At 35.5% G+C, this 21,216-nt stretch overlaps 1 protein-coding gene across 4 annotated transcripts; it reads left to right on the forward strand.

Annotated features, from left to right (window-relative positions):
* The first annotated feature begins 1,334 nt into the window (after positions 1-1,334).
* On the forward strand, positions 1,335-19,719 carry si:dkey-246g23.4 (uncharacterized protein LOC559426 homolog). 4 transcript variants are annotated; one of them, XM_058750596.1, is made up of 6 exons: positions 1,335-1,680; positions 9,799-9,889; positions 12,012-12,273; positions 13,440-13,583; positions 14,613-15,458; positions 18,347-19,719. In XM_058750596.1, exons 3-6 carry the CDS (start codon positions 12,051-12,053, stop codon positions 18,541-18,543), a joined length of 1,410 nt encoding a protein of 469 aa, XP_058606579.1. In that variant the 5' UTR covers positions 1,335-1,680; positions 9,799-9,889; positions 12,012-12,050; the 3' UTR covers positions 18,544-19,719. The 4 variants fall into 4 exon arrangements, with proteins under 4 accessions (XP_058606579.1, XP_058606580.1, XP_058606581.1 ...); XM_058750597.1 differs by lacking the exon at positions 1,335-1,680 and adding an exon at positions 9,510-9,630; XM_058750598.1 differs by lacking the exon at positions 1,335-1,680 and adding an exon at positions 9,540-9,558.
* The last annotated feature ends 1,497 nt before the right edge of the window (positions 19,720-21,216 follow it).

Consider the following 21,216-nt stretch of genomic DNA (forward strand, 5'->3'; position numbering starts at 1 on the left):
CCATTTATCTTCAAACATAACAATGGTTGGAGAAAAGAAAGTAGTCCAGTTGGATTAAAATTGTACCCTCCCCTCCTCCCTCCTTCCTATATTAGATATACAGTGTAATTTGTGATCAATCCCGAGATAGGGAAAAGCGGTAGAAGAAGGCTTTGTGTCCTCTCAGCTGTGGCAGGGCTGGATTGAGTAATCATCCAAACTATCAGCACAGACTGTGAATAAGCCCCTGATGGACCCTTCATTTCGCTCGGTTGGTAATGCACAGAAAACCATCATCTTGCGTTAGTTTCCCAGTGCATGCATATATGCATATGCGTGTGCACATGTCCACACTCTGACATTTTGATTGGCTGTATAGTACGTTTTTTTGTTGACTAAATCTCTCTGTGCTCATGTAAATTAGAATGCCTTGGGCTTTGAGTGCTATTCGTGACGCTGGGCAGATGGTGAGGTTGAACTCCTGAGTGATGAATCAAGGGTTCGAAATATAGATCAGTGCAACACTCTGCAGGGGCTGTGGTAAAAAGAGCACCCTTAAAAAAACTGTAGATTTGTGCTCGAACAAATATAAAATTTAAATTTAAAATATCAAATGTTTATGATCTACCTTGTAAAAATAAAATAAATAAATAACAAAAAAAATGAAATGGTAATTTTCTGTTAGGACATCAGTGCAAAATTCACAATTCAGGAAAAAAAATCAATATGAAAAATTCCTTCTTTTAATACTGTACATATTGTTCACATCTGAGAAGTATTAAACAGTCTGTGTAAAGACACCTAAATGTCACTTTACATTTACATTTAGTCATTTAGCAGATGCTATTATCCAAAGCGACTTACAAATGAGGACAACAGAAGCAATCAAAAACAACAAAAGAGTGCTGTGACTAGACTCGGTTAGCCAGTTAATCTAGTGTTAGGGGGACTCTTTTAAAATAAAAATAAAACAAGTCAAAAGAATAGAACAAGAATAGAGAATGCTAGTGCTAGAGACTCGTTTTTTTTTTAATAATAAGTAAAAAGAAAATAGATAAAATAGAAAAAGAATATAGAATGCTAGTGTTAGAGGCTCTTTTTTTAAAGAAAACAAGAAGTTACAATAGAAAGTTCAGTTGGATATATATATATATATATATATATATATATATATTTGTTTTTGTTTTTGGTATCATATTAGTAATGTATTATTTTTTCCTACTTAATTTATTTTCAGTTTTTACTTTTATCTTTTTTATTATTATTATTATATTTGCATGTTTGGTCCTCCATAATTCATTGAGAATAGCCTTGTCAAGCTTATTGTTTTACTGTATAATGTTTTATGCATGTATGTTTTATACACTTCATAACTTTCTTCTATCAAACATTTGAGATGTGCAGAAACCTTCTAGTTGTTATTTATACAGTACAATGAAAATGTCCCAGGCAAATTCAAGCCTGCATGGAATTACACATTTTCAGATGAAACGTAAGCAACACACATGCAAAATAAACTCCTACATCACGCAGTATTCTAAACATACAGCCATAGTAAACCTCAGATATAATAACCCTTCTGTCTTCTGTCTCATTTACATAAGCTCCACCTTTTCCTCATCATCTCGCTTAACCTGTGGAGTTTTGACATCATCAGAGCAGACCAGAGGTTTAGCGCTACAACATACCTGATGGCAACAGGTAAGACTTCTTGCTTCCTCTACTGAATATATCACATGTTGGCACAGAGCTTTGCCCTGTCTTTAAGTCTGTTAGTTTTCCATCAGTGTGTGATGCTGAGCTGTGTGAGGATAAGGGGGGAAGGGATGTTTTTGGTGCTGTGACACCAAATCCTCTTGAGGTGCACAGATGGTCACTATGGACACCAAAACATAACCATGACTATAGCAGGGGGCACTTGTGGTGTCACACCTTATACAGATGAAAACAACAGAATAGAATCAGTCTTAGTGGTATAGACCAACCCATTCTCACACCCAACTCAATCAATATTGAAGCTTGGTCAGGACCACATGGCGTCGCTTTTTGACGCTCAAGGTGTACCCCTTTAGTGTCATTTTTCGACTTGCAGGGTCCTCCGTTGTTTTCAGTTGTTTGTCTTAGTTTAATGGTTTGCATGCATTTGTAAACATATAATTTATTATATATAATATAATTTACAAATATATAATTTAATTTGTAAATATAAATTTATACTTTTATTGAAGCACCTAACCCCAACCCTACCCTAAACCTACCCACTTCTGAACAATATAAAACACGTAACAGGCAAATATAAGTGCAGTCACAGGTATTTATTGCAAAAACTGACCATAAACAAGCAGTATAAAAGCATTACAAACAAGTCGTGTTGCATTCCAAGTCTTCTGAAGCCATACGAAGTCTTTATGAGAAGAAGAGAGCAAAACATAAGGTTTTAACTGCTGAAAATGATCCCGCTCTCTGTTAACGTGCTCACATTAGGCGCGTTCGACTTTAAGCGGCGCTGCGCAGAATGGTCAGTGTATGACATCGAAGTACCGCGAGAGCGATAAGAGAGCAGACAGATCCTTATGCTTTCGAATGGCTCTCGCGGTACTTTGATGTCATACACTGACTATTCTGCGCAGCGCCGCTTAAAGTCGAACGCACCTAATCACATCTCCCGCAGCATAACGCAATCGGTCACGAGACACACAAGAGTTTAAGGCGGACGGAGACTGCGAGCGTCTATTCCTCTCACAAATCAATCGTTTTTCCTCGGAAGACTTGGAATATTCATATTTTTTTTAATAAATTATGACGGTAGTTGTGTCTGCCTGTTATATTTTGTGTTTTATTGACAAATGGTAGGTTTAGGGGCAGGGGTTGGGTTATGTGCTCATAAATGTGTAAATAATGTAATATAAATAAAACTGTTGTGGCTGTTTACATTGAAAAACCACACCCCAGCATATATGCAATAATGGCAATGTAATTACCCAATATATAATTTAATTATGACGATAAAATTCCCAGTATGGCGTCGGAATATTGACTCTAGGGTTTCCTATTTAAAGCAATGGAGGACCCTGCAAATCGAAAAATGAAGGGGTAAAGGGGTACCTTGAGTGGTCCTGACCAAGCTTCAATATGTGACGAGTTGGGTGTGAGAACGGGTTGCAACATAATTGTTTTTGTTGTTGTTGTTGTTGTTGTTTGTTTTACCAAATACCAGGGATTAAAGTTCTCCGTCGCTATACGTCGGATTTCCGTTAATTGCAGGGTTCCCGCCTGTCCTAATGTCTTAAATTCACTTTTCATAATTTTAAGGCCGTAAATAGGATTACATTTCTCAAATAGTGTAATAAATGTCTTAATTTTAGCTTGAATAGGTCTTAAATTAGGGAAAGACGAGGTACCCACGTAGGAGGGGACGTTCTCGCAACCTTGCGCAACGTTCCCTAAAAGTTCCCTAAATAATAATAATATATTCAGCCTGCTGAGGGGAATGTGGTCAAAGCCTGGAGTGGAGCGAAACCACGTTCCTCTCTCCGCTCGAAGCGTTCTGGTTTTCTGTTCCCGCTCATGGAAAAACTGCTCCGTGTTCCCTCCATTAGTTATTAGGGATAACAGGGGAAAAGAAACATGTAGCGTATTGTTGTTGTTGTTCTGCCGGTGTTGTGCCCAATTCTGACCCCTGCCAGATTATTAACCCCCTAGTATTGGTAGGTTTAGTGTTAGGTGTGGGGGAGGGGTTAGGATTAGGCAATCATATAGCGATTTCAACTAGAGGGGTAATAATTTGGCAGGGGGTCGAAAATGGGCACAACACCGGCACACCAAAAATCATCCCCACCACGGCTGCAGCTTCTCACTGACAACATAGTAACGCCGCTCGCATCATTCAGTCGGGTTATTATCAGAGAACAGAGCAGAATTTCGGCGCGAGATTGCGGCTATTATCTACTCATTCCCGCAGGTTCCGACGGAATGTATCACATTTGCACCTGCTTTTAAATCTTGATAAATCACTCGCGCGCTCTCATTTTCTGTGCACACTGCACAGATCGCGATAAGGAGAGTGACAGCTTTTAATAATTATTAAGGGAGTTTGCAAATGTGACATTGATTTAATACAACAGATCAATAAACAAGTACTGCATGATTTTGCTCTATATCATCAACGAGAATAGTTCTAAATAAAGTAACAGCTGAGCCGCTGCACATAAAAGCAAACACAGCGGTGTTTCATTCATGAATGAAAGTGCGTTTTTGAAGGAATCTAGTGAGTCAGTGATTCATGATTAACCATTCATAAAGACAGTCACTTGCTTCGTTTCTGAATGAATCAGCCGTTCGAACGAATCAATTGAATAAATGATTCAGTGCTAAAATCAGTGACTTGCCGCCACCTGCTGGCGGTTTCAGTTTCAGTTTTAGCTTATAATTTCAGTTATTTAAATCATTTAATATTTCTGTATTCAAAATTTTCTATTTAAAACAATCGCCACATGAATCTATGAATTTAATTGCACTGATGCCACCTCTGAGCCTCATTTAACGTCTGAAAATGTACCTACAAACCACTTTTGTGGACCTCTGTAGTACAAATAATTTTTTTATTAATACTAATTTCATATGATTGGTAACTTATTTGTCTTATTCTACTTCTTATTATATTGTTTTAAATAGAACATTTTAAAAGCTTATAAATATATTTTTTTAATTTGACAAATATGAAAATTATGCTATTGCCATTGCAAAGGTAAAAAGAAAATACCCCTGTAAGTCACTATAAGGAGTCAAATGTCACCTCATATTAGGAAGGCTAATTTTTGATCAGAATTTTTGATTATTGATCAGAAGGTGCTCCTAAATTTTTTAAATTAGGAGGACAAGTGCTCCTAAAAAGAAAAGTAAGCATAGAGCCATGTGTAACATATCAGATCCATGCATGAGGTCTTAAATAAACCTGCTGCTGTCTTTCATTATACAGTGAAGACTATCCAGTGTTATTTTACAGTTGAATAGATTATAGTTAGACCTAACTGAAAAATATTAAGTACTGATAATTTAATTTGTATCTTGTTTTAATTTAATCCAATTTATTTGTTCTTATTTTATTATTTACTATTTACTTGTCTTTTTTAGTTAATATAAATTTAATTCTGAGTGCAGGTGATTGTTGGGTGGGGAGGGGGCGTGGTCCATGTGAAATAGTCCTGCCACCACAACTGGAAAAAATCCTAGAGGAAACACTGCATACATTTAATAAAATTAGAAAAATGCATTTACAAAGGTAAAAAGAAAATGCCCCTGTAAATCACTTTGAGTCAAATGTCACCTCCTATTAAGAAGGCTAATTTTTGATGCAAATTTTTTTTTATTGATTAGAAGGTGCTCCTAATCTTTTTGTAAATTAGGAGTACAAGCGCTCTAAATTACAAGAAGAAAAACACTGCTCTTAAACTGGGTGTGTGACAGGTATGGCTGTGGAATGGGGTTTGGCCGAGGAAAATTTTTCAGTCAAAAGATTTAATTTTTTTTTGCTTTGACCCCTGAAATACTCAACATTCTTCAGATCTCTCTTCAGTTTCATCACCATTTATTATTATTATTATTATTATTATTATTATTATATATTATTATTGTTTTGGGGTTTTTTTAGAAGATGTGAAAAGTGTACCTTCTAAAGACTTTAAATTTAAGAACTGGGAATTGGGAATTGAATTGGGAACATGCTCAACAGAGATATAAATGCATGTCAAAGTTAATTTACATTAGATACAATTAAAATTCTCCTTTAAATTTTGCTTTCTATTTGTTACTTCTGTTTACATTCAATTCAAATTAGGAACTGAATTGAATTACCAGTTCATTTTGAAAGTGCAGAAACCTGACATACTAATAATACAGAAATTATGTTGAAGATGCCAATAACAGATGTTCTAATAATATTAGAATCTATGTCTATCTAAACCAGTTTTCCACTATTCTAAATCAGTAGTTTTAGCTAGAAAACTGCCCCCCCCCCAAAAAAAATTGTCATAATTTACTCACCCTCATGGCATTCCAAACCTGTACGAGTTTCTTGCTTATGTTGAACATAAAATATATTTTGAAGAATGCTGGTAATCAAACAGTTGATGGTCCCCATTGACTTCCAGAGTAGGGAAAGAAATGGAAGTCAATTGTTTGGTTTTTCAAAATTTCTTCTTTTGTGTTCAACATAAGAAATGTGAATTGTGTTCACATTTTATAATAAGCTTGCTCCTCTGGTGGGACAGCTAATCCAAAAAAACAAAGAGAAACAACCACACCACATTTTGATTTGCTTTGATTTATCTCCAGAATTGCCCGGCAACTTTGTATCCAAGAAAAAATAATGTACATTCTGTCTTTATTCTGGAAGAACATGCTTTGTAACAGAAGCTTCAGAGATAGTAATCTAACAGAGCATTTTCAGTGGAATTGTGATTTAGATGATCGTTATGTTCCAATGAGATCCTGCGTTGCTGGCTTCTCATCTTTTTGTGATACGCAGGTTTTGTAATCAACAGCAAAGCCATCTGGGTAAGTGCAGAGACACCTGTGCTTTTTGGGTGAAAGCCACTGAAGTGGAAGCACTGCCAGAAGAGAATGCCCTTCTAGCAATGACAATGTAAAACATACAGTTCAACGTCATAACATGTTATTCCACCCCACACTATGCATCTTATATTGCTCTGAACCATTTGGAGGCTTAATACTTAACTTATCTTGTCCATGTTATCTAATTAGTGTCTTTTCACATTTTCATCATATCAGAGGGATCCTGAACATAAAGACCTTATTATGATGAATGATCCACGGCTCAGCTAATGCTAACCTTCTGTTTAACACCGTGCGGGTCACAGCACCCAAACAGAGATTAATCTGAAAGTTATTTCATCCCTGCTGTGATATCCAGTAACATGGAAATCAGTCTGATTAAGCTACTGTCAGTTTTTACTTTGAGACGTGTCGAAATTCATGCCTGGAATATGAAATCATTAAACAAGATGCCAAGGTCTGTTGGCCAAGGGTAGTCTGATGCATGTCCAGAGAGTAAAAGATCACAGATAATCAGGCACTGCACAATATTCGATAACTAACTAGCTGACAGTTGGTTGGTTATTAAAGTTCTTTTTAATTGGATTTCATCCAAGACTGGACCAGCAATTAGTCAGAGAACATTCAGCCTATGAAGCTTTAAACAGGACATGCAACATTTAACTTTACAGCTGATCATGTGAGCATAATATATGTTATTTTAACCTTTCAGTGCTGTTTAACGAAAAAGATCAGTTTCTCTAGTTAGTTAGCTATGCTTCTGCCTCTATATTAAAGAAATACCATTCAACAGTTTGGAGCCAAAAGAGTGCATTAAATTGATGTTACAAAAGATACAAAAGTTTTCTGTTTTTTTTTTTAATGTTGTTTTGTGAACTTTCTTTGTATATTTAAATAATAAGCTGTTTTTAACATAAAAATAATAAATGTTTCTTAAGTATCAAATCAGCATATTAGAATGATTCCTGAAGGATCATGTGAAGACTTGCTGCTATTTTACATAATAATAATATTTTTAATCATTTTTTATTTTTACCCAAATAAATGCAGCTTTGACAAATAAAAATACTACAAAAAAATCATAAAATACTACTAAAAATTGAATAGTGTATATTTCTTGAAAGTGACTGCTTATGTCATATTATTATGTAGTGCTTCTCACTAAATTAATTTTCATGAATTGATGATTAAGTTGATCTGTATCGCTCAGACAGAAAAGAGTTGGACAGACGTATTGCAGTTTATTATGACCTTTCGGTTTCAGTAATATATCTGAGAATGTCTACATACCTGTATATTTTATGACGTTCAATGCTGAAATCAGCTTTAGCTATGGCAGATGAAGGCATTGTAAAGTAAAGAGAGGTAAGCCAATAGTTATTTTATCTATGTGTGATAAAACTTACATATACTCATCATTCACATTATCAAGTTTGCATGCTTTGACACTACATATCCTTTTCAGTTATCTATTATAAATTCAATTTAAAGTATTATCTATAATATACAATAATATGGGTGTTAATGTCATACTAACTGACTTCTCATCTTTTTGTCCAATGTACTGCCACTCCAGGATTTTATATAAATGTATTATCATGTATGCGTCACATTAACATATTATTTAACATGCATGTTGTGCAACCAGTGTTCTTTTGGTTCTTCTGTTTGGAACCTGAACACGTCTGGTGTAGTTTTTACTATCCACTTTTTTTTTTTTTTTTTTTTTTATGCAAACTTCATTTTAGCATCTCTGTAATATTCCTCACTATCTATTTCATAATGAATAGTGTGTAAGTGCCAGTCCAGAAGCCAAAAATTACAGCTGAATGAATCTGAAGCTGGCCATTTTTATGCACATTTGACAGTTTAACCTTCCTTTTAGGAAACGCTTCCTACTTTGCATTGCATAAAGAGGGAGAAGGAGAACATCAATGAAACAAGTTTTTTTATTAGCCCCTAAGCTTATTTAATTTTCCTTCCTTTTAATTTGTTTTTCAAAACACTTTGGTTTTTTGCTCTAAGCAGTGAAGATCAAACATCAGAGGAAGCTTAAATGACCTCCACTAATCAATGAACTCAGAGCAGTGGCTGAGAGATGAGATTCAGGCTATTACTGAACTGCTTTTGGTTCTCAGGGTAGAGTACTGTTTATGCATCAATTTTAGTTGAAATAGAGTGTCAGTAGTTCAAGATTACAGGTTTGCACCTGGATAAAAATGATTTTCTGAATGTTTTTTCAAACTATTTTCGATGACCTTGGACGATGCTAATTTGAAACACAATTAGGCAGGATAACATGAGTATTGAAATTACAAACAGCATATCAAATCCAAAAACCCTCCATCTCATCTTCAAAATCCTACTATTGTATACTAGGCACTTTGTGAGCTACTGGGTGAAAAGGAATGAGAATGAAAAGAATGAAAAGGAAATATGTATTGGAGTTTATCAAAAAAGCCGGTGTCTGTACATTTCCTTTTTCTTGGTCAGTTATAGTGCAGTTTTTACACATTTCTTTTACAGTATATCTGATCCTTAGAAATAATTTTCATTGGTGTTGGCTAATGTATTCAGTTATAAATTACATGTTTGACTTGAATAAAAGCAGTTCATTTAGATGCTATCACACGATGCACATTTCTAGCTTATCTAACAAAACATGTTTTAAAGTGCTGAATGCACCAGAGGGCTCATCAGTTTTATCATAAGGAAATGTTTTAATTATATAAAGATGCTGTGTTTCTCTGTTCATTTGCTTCTGTTGGTGAAATGTATTATAAGATATATTCAACCTAGCAGGGTGGGATATAAAAGTGATTTCGGTGATAAAGTGATAAAATTAATTTCGGCACATCTTGTTATTATGCTCTAGAGAATGATGTGCTGTACACATTACTGTGCAGAGTAATTCATTTACAAAACAGCTTATTTATGCTCAGGTCCAGAGATCATTCGAGTGTTGGACCAGTGAGGCTCAGCCGGAGTAGTTGTGCAACTCCTGCAGTATAACAAGATAAACTCTCTTACATGCTCTAATATAGAGAACTATCAGAAAAATGCACCACCAATTTTAATGTAATATAATATAATATAAAGTAATATTTGTTGTTGAAAATACAGTAAAATTATATATATTTTTTATATTTTTAAAATAATAATACTGCAATTTGTGAATATGAAATAGCAGGTTACCTCCCACTTCCTACTTGTTCCCTGTGTTGACCTTTGTATTTCTGTGTACAGTAGCATGGATATGTAGTGTCGCTGAAGATGAGCCAGGCAGAACATGGAAGTGGGAATGAGGAGTTTTTTCAGCCGGCAGACACCTTGAGAGGTAAGATCATGTTTGTATTGCAAATGCAATGTCCCTGCAACTCTTTCATCTGTGATTAAATTCAGAATATAGATGCTTATTGTATTTTAAATGATTGCTTCATGATAAAATATATTATATGAAATAGCAAGGTGTTCCACTTTTCTTTACATTTGACATTGAAAATAGGTATTGATTAAATAGCTGTACTGTATTTTACACACAAAAAACATCCTAACATTATCATGAATGAATGTCCCCCTCTATCTATGGCAGTTAATATAGAAAATGCGCAAACATATAAAAAATTATATGGCAAAATAAATCATATATATGATGGTTATTGAAATGGGTTTCTGTGTTGTCCTACATGGCATTCCTAAGTTGTGTGGAGTGATATAAAAGGTCATCACGTGTTTACCTGTCCTAATTGATAACTTCTATCATGCATGACGTGCTATTAGCTCTTCACACCTACAGTGCCTATAGAAAATCTTCATACCCCTTCATTTTTTCACATTTTGTTATGTTGCGTTCTTATTTTAAACTGCTTTAAATTCCTTTTTTCCCCCACATAAATCTACACCCCATAATGACAAAACAAAAAACAGATTTATCACAACTTTGCAAATTTATTAAAAAGGAAACACTGAAAACCTTACATTGCACAAGTCTTCATACCCTTTACTTTGACACTTGAAATTTCGATCAGGAGCATTCCAGTTTCACTGAATCGTCTTTAAGATGTTTCTGTATTCCGACTGGAGTTAACCTGTGGCAAATTCAGTTGATTGGACATGATTTGGAAAGGCACACACACCTGTCTATATAAAGTTTAACAGCTGAAATGGATGTCAGAGCAAAAACTAAGCCATGAGGTCAAAAGAATGGCCTGCAGAGCTGAGAGACAGGATCGTGTCGAGACAGATCTGGGGAAGACTACAAAAAAAAAAAAAATTCTGCTGTGTTGAAGATTCACAGGAGCATTTGGCCTCCATAATCCTTAATGGATGAAGTTTGAAACAATCGGGACTCTTCCTAGATCTAGCCTCTTGGCCAAACTGAGCAATTGAAGGAGAAGGGTCTTGGATAGAGAGGTGATCAAGACACTGATGGTCGCTCTGGTTGAGCTCCGTGATCTTATATGGAGATGGGAGAAACTTACAGAAGGACAAACATCACTGCGACACTCCACCAATCTGGGCTTGATGGCAAAGTGACCAAACTCAAGCTTCTCAGTAAAGATACATGAAACCATGACTGGAATTTACAAAAACACACCCAAATAACTCTCAGACTATGAAAAAAAAAAAATCTGGTCTGATGAACCTCAATTCCTTATTCATGTCTGAGGGAAACCAAGCACCGCTTATCACCTGCATAATACCATCCCAGCGGTGAAGCATTGTGGCGGCAGCATCACGCAGTGGGGGTATGAAGACTTGTGCAATGTCATTTAATAAATTTGCTAAGTTGTGATAAATCTGGTATTTGCTTTGTCATTATGGTGAGTGAGGTGTAGATTTTTGTGGGGGGAAAAAGTAATTCAAAGCAGTTTAACATATTAACACAACATAACAAAATGTGAAAAAAATGAAGGGGTGTGAAGACTTTCTATAGACACTGTATACATAAACACATGGGACATAAAACAGGACAGAGAAACATGTCAGCAGCTCTAGAAAACACCTCTATGTGGATAATGAAAGAGACCACCATCAACTCCAACTGCGTTCAACTGACTGATTCAGCGCTGACTGTTAACATTTGCTTCTGGCGGTAAAAATAACTAGTTTTCTCACTGTTTATGTGTGCTGGCCTTATACAGACGACCAAGCGAAAACAAGTTTACAGGGTGTCCTAAATTCTTGTAGGGGTCTTGACATAGGTTACGCATTCATTCCCTCATTAATAAACACACGTGCACACAGCATAAGTTCAGTGTTGTATAATATCTGATTACAGCTTGTAGTAGTTAATCATTCTTCAGCTGTTTTGACACTTAGAGATAATAATTGATGAATGATATCACTTTCGTCTCATGTGTTACTGAGCTCAGAGAACATCAGTGCTGACTAGGCAGTGTGGATTTATGCATTCCATTGATATAAATAGTCTGATGTATGCTGTATCTCATTTTTAGATTGCAGATGATGCTTTGAATTTCTCTCCTGAGCTTCCAATGGAACTACAAAGGAAGAGCCGAACAGTTCAGCCTGCAGGTCCCCTGGATGGAGGCTATGGCTGGTTCATAGTGCTTTCCACCTTCCTTGTCTTTGGGCTGACATTCGGTGTAATCAAGTCCTTCGGTGTGTTCTTCGTAGAAATCCACCAGTACTTCGCAACCACAGCGACTGCAAGCTCATGGATCACATCTATCTCTGTGGCAACTGTACATTTTGGGGGTATGTGGCAATTTGAAGTTTCAACCAGCAGAGGGCACACTCCACTGACACACCTTTGCCTATTGACATACACTGACTGAGACTGATATGTTTATGAATTTCAAAATGAAAATGTGACTTGGTAAAAACTCATTGTCACACTTGATCATACAAGCTTGTTGCAATCTTTTAATATGTTCTCTTGTAAAATTCATTTTCTTATTTATGAATTTAACAAATATTATATTAATATTATAATTCATTTAATAAAATATTAATATTATAATTCATTTAATATCATTAAAATATTTTAAAACGTATTATGTGCACTATAAGAATTATTTGCACTAATGATATTTTGTGCAATGTTTGCACAAAATCTAAGCTGCAAAGACTTAAAAATGCTTGATTGTCATCATTGCCTGATCTTATTCATTATTAAGACTCATACTGACACACGATCATTAATATTTTAATATTTGTTAGAGACACACTCATGTTCTAGTATATTTATTTTCTTATTTATTATCAGTTTATATATAGTATTTAAGTATTATTTGTTAATATCCCCTATTTAATCTATTTGCACTAATGTTATTTTTCACAATTCAATTTAATACAAAATCAAAGCTGCAAACACTTGATTTTCATCATTATCTGATCTTATTTGTGATTTACGATGCACACAACCTCATTGTAATCTTTAGGTTCTCTCATCTTTTTTTTCTTTTTTTTTACATGTATGAATAATTTATATTACTAATATTTTTTGTTGTTCAAATATTATTAGGTAATATTCATTGTTTAACCTAATGTTATTTTACACAGTTTTCACACAAAATCTAAGCTGCTAACCATGAAGATGTGATTTGCGAAAAACACTTGAAAACTCTTTGTCACACTTGATCTTCACTGTTGTCTGATCTTATTTGTGATTAAGATGCATGCCAACACACAAGCTCGCTTTAATCTTGTAATATTTGTTAGAGACACGCTCATGTTCTCTGGCACCATCAGACTTTAAAACATTGTGTGGCTGAAATAAATCTAACAGGGGACTAGAAATATGAGTTTGTGTTCTACCCTCCAGTCTCCCAGTATAATAGCATTACTGGGCTGATGGAGCACTTGGCTCCTGGCGGTACAGTATGTCATGACTGTGTGCTTCGTGTTTGTCTGTGATTCAGCCCCCGTAGGCTCTGCACTGAGCACGTACTTCGGCCATCGGCCAGTGGTCACGGTGGGGGGTCTACTGAGCAGCATTGGGATGGTGGCCGGGTCATATGCCCAGGATCTGCTACAGCTGTACATCACTGTGGGGTTCCTTACAGGTAAGAGCACAGCCAGCAGTGGAGCATATGGCTGTACTCACTTGCTACTGGACACACACACACACACACACACACACCCGTATGTTTCCAATGTTTCAATGAGGATTCACAACTTGAAAATGTCATTAGCCATTTATAGCAGCTGTATGGGATCTTATTCATGAACCTCTCAGATTCAAGAACAGAGAATATGATGAAACAGGAAAATGTTAGGGGGAAAGAAAGAAAAATAAATTTTGTTCATTATAACTAATGGTGCATTTAGTTTATGTAGTTTAATTCATTAATTGCCACTTTCTTAGTATCTTAGTGAACTTATTTTTAATTTATTTTACTATTTCATTTTGCTTCATTTTTGTTTTGCAATTTTATTTTTATTTTAGTTATATTTATTTTCATATTTATTTATCTATATATTATTATTTTACTATTATCTGTTAATTTTACTTGTTTAATCCTTTTGCACTAATATTATTTTGCACAAAATCTAAGCCGTAAACTCTAAAAATGTACTAATTTTGTCAAACCAATATAGCACACTAAAGGAAAGAAAGAAATATCACTCAGCACAACATTTAAAATATTAAGAAATATTTCTTAAGCACAGAATCAGCATATTAGAATTATTTCTGAAGGATCATGTGACACTGACGACTGGAGTAATGATGCTGAAAATTCAGGTTTGCATCACAGGAATAAATTACATTTTAAAATATATTGAAATAGATAACAGTTAGTTTAGATTGTAATATTTCACAATATTGCTGTTTTTACCGTATTTTTAATCAAATGAATGCCTTGGTGAGCAACAGTAAAAACAGTAAAATCATATCGACCCCAAACGTTTGAAACAGACATTCAGTATTCATAATACACATAATCTTGCAATACTGTTATCCATTTAACCAGTGTCATTTCAGCAATGTTTTACCCTTGAAAAATTAATGACTTGTCAGAGGAATAAATGCTTGCTCAGGTATATCCGCCTGCTTTGTGCTCTGAATGTCCTTTTTGTTTCGTCCTCTGCAGGATTTGGCTATGCCCTGACCTGGACCCCTACTGTGACCATGCTGGGCTGGTACTTTGACAAGCGACGGCCAGTAGCCAACGCTCTGGCCAGCACAGGAGAGTGCATCCTCACCTTCATCCTCACCCCATCCTTCCAGTTCATGGTGGATCAGTATTCCTGGAGGGGAGCGATGCTGATCCTGGGAGCTCTGCAGCTCAACTTGTGTTTGTGCGGAGCTCTTCTGAGACCCCTCAACAGACACGTTCCTCCGAAAGAGCTCATAGAGGAGAAAGAGCATGAGCTGGGGCTGTTATCTCAGCCACACATAGACTCTAGAAGTTTAAATAATAGGTCAGACTCAAAAAAATCAGATCCACTGAAGGTCAAAATCATTCGTTACGTGGACTATACTCTTATTGCTAATGCTCGCTTCATGGTCTACTCGATGTTTGGTGTCTTCGCTGCTCTTGGCTTCTTCGCTCCATCTCTCTTTCTGGTTCCGTATGCCCGCAGTCAAGGAGTGGAGGAGTACCAGGCAGCCGCTCTCATGTCCATCTCTGCGGTGCTGGACCTGTTAGGCCGGGTGTTATTCGGGTGGCTGGCTAATCTGCGGCTGGTCAAGACAGTCCATCAGCTGATCGTCACAGTGATCCTGTTGGGCATTGTTCTGCTGCTCTGCCCACTTGCAACCACATTCACCCAGCTAGCGCTGTTCAGTGCGGGTTATGGACTGGTGTTTGGAGCGACTGTGGCCATTCACATCACGGTACTCGCGGAAGTGGTGGGGGTGGAGAGGCTGGGAAGTGCTCTGGGCTTCTTCATGCTCATCCGCAGCAGCGGTGGTCTCCTTGGACCACCTTTGGCAGGTGAGATGTTTAAAATAAATTTGGTCACTAGTGACTGTCCTAAGCAGTGACATCAAAATTAGTATATTATATTTGTGATTGATTTATTTGTTGAGTGTGTAATTTAAATAAATCACTAACAATATAATACAATATAATTTATACATTTTATTATGTATAATTATGTAATAATATATATATATATATATATATATAATAATTTATTAAATATATAAATTGTAATCATTATTATATTATATTATATTATATTATATTATATTATATTATATTATATTATATTATATTATATTATATTATATTATATTATATTATATTATACACTATTATACACTATTATACACTAGTCAATAGTTGAAGTGGATAAAACTTTTCATCAAAGTTGTCCTAAAACCAAAATGCGTCCTTGTCTTAGGGCAACTTTGATGAATTTTTTGATCCACTTCAAATGTTGACTACTGTATCATATTATATTATATTATACTGCATTATGGATTTATTTAAATTACACGCTAAACAAATAAATCACTAATATAATATAATAATTTTGATGTCGCTGCGTATTGTGTAATTACACACTTTACAAATAAATCAGTTTTTGTGATTCATTTGTTCCTTTGTTTATTTGTTTGTGTGTAATTATGAAATCTACCACCAGGGGCTACATAGTTCAACATGCAATGTTGTTACAAATAGCTTGCTGAAGTTACTCTATAGTCTAACATTGTAAAGTAACAAGATGTAAAAGAGCTTTACATCTTGTTACTTTACAATGTCAGACTATAGAGTAACTTCAACTCTTTATCAGTCATCCTAATGCATACCCTTTCCTCATCATATTTCTTTGATGAGGTTCCTCATTAATGCCCTACAGGATTCAATTCACAGTAATACTATGTTATCTTCCCATAATGCATTGCCTATCAGAGAAATGCACTGGGCTATTGTGTTAATTTCATGGATTATTGGTCACTGCATAAATGGCTTTTCCTGTTTCAATAGCAGGCCACGCTTTGACTGCCCTCACCAAATTTAAACCATTTATTTGGTTTCATTGGCTGTAATTTTTCTGTGCCCGCTGCTCAGTATAGAACACATCACAAACGGTAGTGTGATAATACATCATCCGGAGCTCTGCAAAAGTGGCCAACAAATCAACAAACAAACAACCAGCCAAGAACAACAATGTATATAATAGCTGTAATTGATTGCTAGACAATAAGCTCTGATAGGGAAACTTCAAATAGATAGTTCTGTATTGTTGAAATAATGACATTTTGCTCTTACCTAACACTTTTTCTCTCAAAAACATCTGCCAAAACATGGTACAAGTTGGAAGAGCTTTCACCCCAAGCAGCCAAAGACCTCTCCCACACCAGAGGCAGTTCAACACTAAATCATCCCGAAAAACCTCATCGGTCCATTTAAAGGCATTGACTGCCAAAACTAGATCTATATCTGTATTCTGAAAGACTAATGTACTTAATATGAATCTCTTGGGGTTTTATTCCATTAAATAGTGCACAGATTGATGTTTGGGAGGAGAGGAGAGCCTTTATTTTAGGCACTACAGGTTACGAGTGTAGTCTGCTGGGCTTCATAACCGGCGGTGTAATTACACCATAAATTAGCTCTGCAGCAGTTTTTCTCAGTGAGTTTTAATCGGGTTGGAAAACTCCTTTACTGTGGCATTATAAAAGGCATTTCAAATAATCACTGCGTCACTGACTTCACAGGCGCTCTATTCCTCGGTGCTTTAATTGATTGATCATTTAAAATAAATGTACAGGGAAATGTGCATTCAGAAAGCAGCTTGGCCCAAAACGTGAGGTGGGAAGATGCACGAACAACTGCGGGCTAATTAGTGGTGCTTGGGCAAGCGTCACTGTTATGCACGCGCAACCATCCAGAACATCCTATTGCAACTGCATACAAATGCCCTTGCAACCACCTACAACACCCTAGAATTGTTGCAGCAAGTTTTGCATTCAAGCAGCACACTCTCATTTTGCCCAGATAATGTAAATATTTTCATTTTAATTGCATGCTAATAACATTGTCATAATATTAAATACTACCTACCATATTTTATAACTGTATAGAAAATCTGACCACATAAGAGATTTGTGGTTTGTGGTTTCATTTTAGAGATTTGTCAAATTAATAGTTTACCTAAAAATGAAATTTTGCTGACACTTTACTTACCCTCAGGCCATCCAAGATGTAGATGAGTTTTGGAGAAATTCAGCAGTACATCAGGGAATGGGTGCCGTCAGAATGAAAGTTCGATCAGATGATAAAAACATCACAATAATCCACAAGTAATCCACATGATGCCTGTCCATCAATTAATACATTGTGCAGTGAAAATATGTGTGTTTGTAAAAAACAAATCCACCATTAAGGCATTTTAACTTTAAACCATCACATCTGACCAAAGAGTCCATAATGTCTTGGACTGTTTTTGCTTGTAAACGGTGCTTGATCTGTGCATATTTCTCTCCTGATTCAGACGCGATGACATTTTCACTGGAGAAAGCAATGTTAAGAATAGAGCAACATTTTGAAGTTAAAAACATCTTGATGGATATTTATTACAAACACGCTTTTCACTTCACAAGACATCAGCTGATGGACTGGAGTGGATTACTTGTGGATTATTGTGATGTTTTTTATCAGCTGTTTCAGCTCTCATTCTGACGGCACCCATTCACTGCAGAGGATCCATTGGTGAGCAACTGATGTAATGCTGATTTTCTCCAAAACTCATCAACATCTTGGATGGCCTGAGGATCAGTAAATATTCAGCAAATGTTTAGCTATTGTTTTAAGAGGAAATTCAATTTCAAACTTAATTGACTGTTATTAAATATTTTCTACTGTTTCTACAGGAATCTTCATAGACAAAATGAATGACTATGGCACTGGTTTTCTGATGGCGGGCGTCGCTCTTCTCGTCTCTGCCCTCTTTCTGCTTGTGTTACAGCAGATGAACAAAAAAGGGACAGAAAAGGGAAAAGACATCAACTTGGAGAACGGGAAAGAACATGATCTGAAACACAGAAATTTCAATTTCAGAAAAAGTTAGTAAGAGGAGGCTCTAACATAATGTATAATGTTTCACCACAAATGCAGCCATGTAAGATTATAATTAGAGATGACTGTCATAAGTGAAAGGTGTAAATTGACATGTCCTCATGCTGCTGACGTGCACTGTCTGTCCATTCCTGAAGGAAACTCTCACTCTTAATGGCAATAAGTGAACAGACATTTCCCACCTAAATGAAGCATTTGATGGATTCTGGGAAGTCTTCTTAGTGTAGTCCTACAGAGATGCCATTACAAGCAATATTTCATCAGATCTATTGCTCTGGAAAATGGGCAGTGACTTAATGGACTAATGGAAGCTGACTCAGTTTAGCTACAGCCAAAGATGATCACATGCAGTCAAGAACAATATCTGCTGCTATTTCTTGTATGACATTAAGAATGTATTTTAGTCTGTCTGTCCAAAATTATACAAATTTGGGTTTGAAACATGACTATTTTTTTTTTTCCAAAGTGCCATCCCCAGGTCTGGATGTCATCTAAATCCCACAGTTCTGAAAACATTCTCACTTATTGCCCTCTAAAGGTGAAAAAGGGGAAATGCAGGTTTGATGGCCACAGTGAAACTGTTCTAAATTCACTTTTTCCTCATTATTTGTTTTATACATACTATAAATAAGCTATGTTTTTTATGTATAAACTCATATTTGATTTAAACAGCCTAATGAACGCTGTTTATTTTACATGGAGCAACTGTCACATCAGTCAGTGCAACATAAAAGTTACTGAGTGCACATTTAAGAGAGCATAAATCAAGAAAAAAAGTATTAAAATGCATTTTGTTTTGCAAAAAAACATCTTACAATAGCTTGATCTTGGATCTGTGGGAGATAAACGTCTTTCTGAAGGCATAGACTAAAAACACAGGCACATCCTGCTGAAGAAAACCACACGATAGATAGTAGTGTCTAGATCTTTCCTGTTTACACTGTGTGATGAAACGGTAACCGTTCAAAGCCAAACCATCTTTATAAGATATCAAAGCATATTTCTCATCTCTCGTCTCTTCACAATAATCTGTTCCCAACATCTGCACTTTGATGTGTTTTATGCATGCTGGTCTGTGTGTATCACAGATAAATGGCTTTTCAAACTGGAAAAAAAAAAAAAGAAAATAACAGAAATAAAATTCAATATGCTTGTTACTTCCCATGAATCTGAGAAAGCAAACATTATGCTAGACAATAAGGCATACAAATGAAAAATTCTTCACATTTTAGTCTGTTCACATGCACAGTTTTGACTTTCCCTTATATTATCTTTTAACTTGTTGTCCTTTATTTTAACATGTAAGTATTAACAGTAAACTAAACACAAACACATGCACACAAGGAAACAAGCCATCACTGTATTGAGTTTTTAGTGTAGTATATTTATATACTAGTATTTATTCATATTTTAATCATTTTATAATGTGTTTTTGCCTGTTTTAAGTTTTCATATTTTTACTTAGCTTTAATTTATTTTTATTTCAGTTTTAGGAATTGTAGTATTTTAAATTCGGCTTATTTTTATTTAGTTTCATTTCTGATTTTCTTATAGTTATATGAGAAATATAACTATATATATTTCTGCAGTTTTTTTTATTTGTAGTAGTTTAGTTTTAGTTAACAGATCTTATCATTTTATCTTTTATTATTATTTTATATTTGTTTTATATATACAGTATTTTTAGTAGTTTAGTTTTAGTTAACAGATCTTATCATTTTAACTTTTATTATTATTTTATATTAGTTTTTTATGTAATTTTATTATAATTGACATTTTACTGTAAAATAAGTTATCATTTCAAGCAAAAACTCAACATAGGCCGTTACATATAGTTTTTGACACTTGATCCCATCAGTAAATCCCAACGAGAAAAGAAATAATGCTGTAATGAGAGAAAATAGGGCTCACGCTGTTTTCTTCTGACCTGAGCCATCCTTTCTTTTAAACACGGCTGAGGCGATGAGTCCTTTGAAGTCTGTAATTGGAAACAGTTGATGGGGTTAAGTTGAATAACTGATCCCAGATCCGTTTCTCCAGCCATATCTCCCTCCACCCGTAAAACCGGGCCTCTTAACTTTGACCTTGGTTTAGTCCAGGTTAGGCAGTAAGCCCAGAAACAGACGGTCAGAATGATGCATGATGGTAACATTCAGTGAAGCCTCAAGATGAAAACTGATTTAGACTCAATCTAATAATAAAGACAAAAGGAAAACTACCTAAGAAATTGAACAGCAATGACAACAAATTGGAAATGTTTCTCTCTGAACAGAAAATACAAAGTGGCTGAACACCTGATTAATGTGACCAGCTCTTTGGAAACCTAGGAAACTACAATAGGAACAGACAATGTACAGACTCAGCAAACATAACCTTTCAGCAGTGACAGGCAAACACAGACAGACGTAAGCTGCATTTCCCAAAAGCATCGTAACCAATGGTTTCTACAATCTCAATACATTTAGGAAGTGTAGCCTTGGATATTATTGCACCAGAAAGGACAGGCTGTGCTCTTTCTATGCAGACAATGAGGTAAAAACTTGTAAACCTCATTAGATAACAAAATATCAAACCAAATGGCACCTCAACCAATAAACCCAGACTGGTTCCAAGGTTTTTAGCAGATTTAGAAATTTTGTATTCATTTTTGGGCAAATTATTACTT

The sequence above is a fragment of the Onychostoma macrolepis genome, chromosome 18, assembly GCF_012432095.1.
Source record: "Onychostoma macrolepis isolate SWU-2019 chromosome 18, ASM1243209v1, whole genome shotgun sequence".
NCBI classification, from domain to species: Eukaryota; Metazoa; Chordata; class Actinopteri; order Cypriniformes; family Cyprinidae; genus Onychostoma; species Onychostoma macrolepis.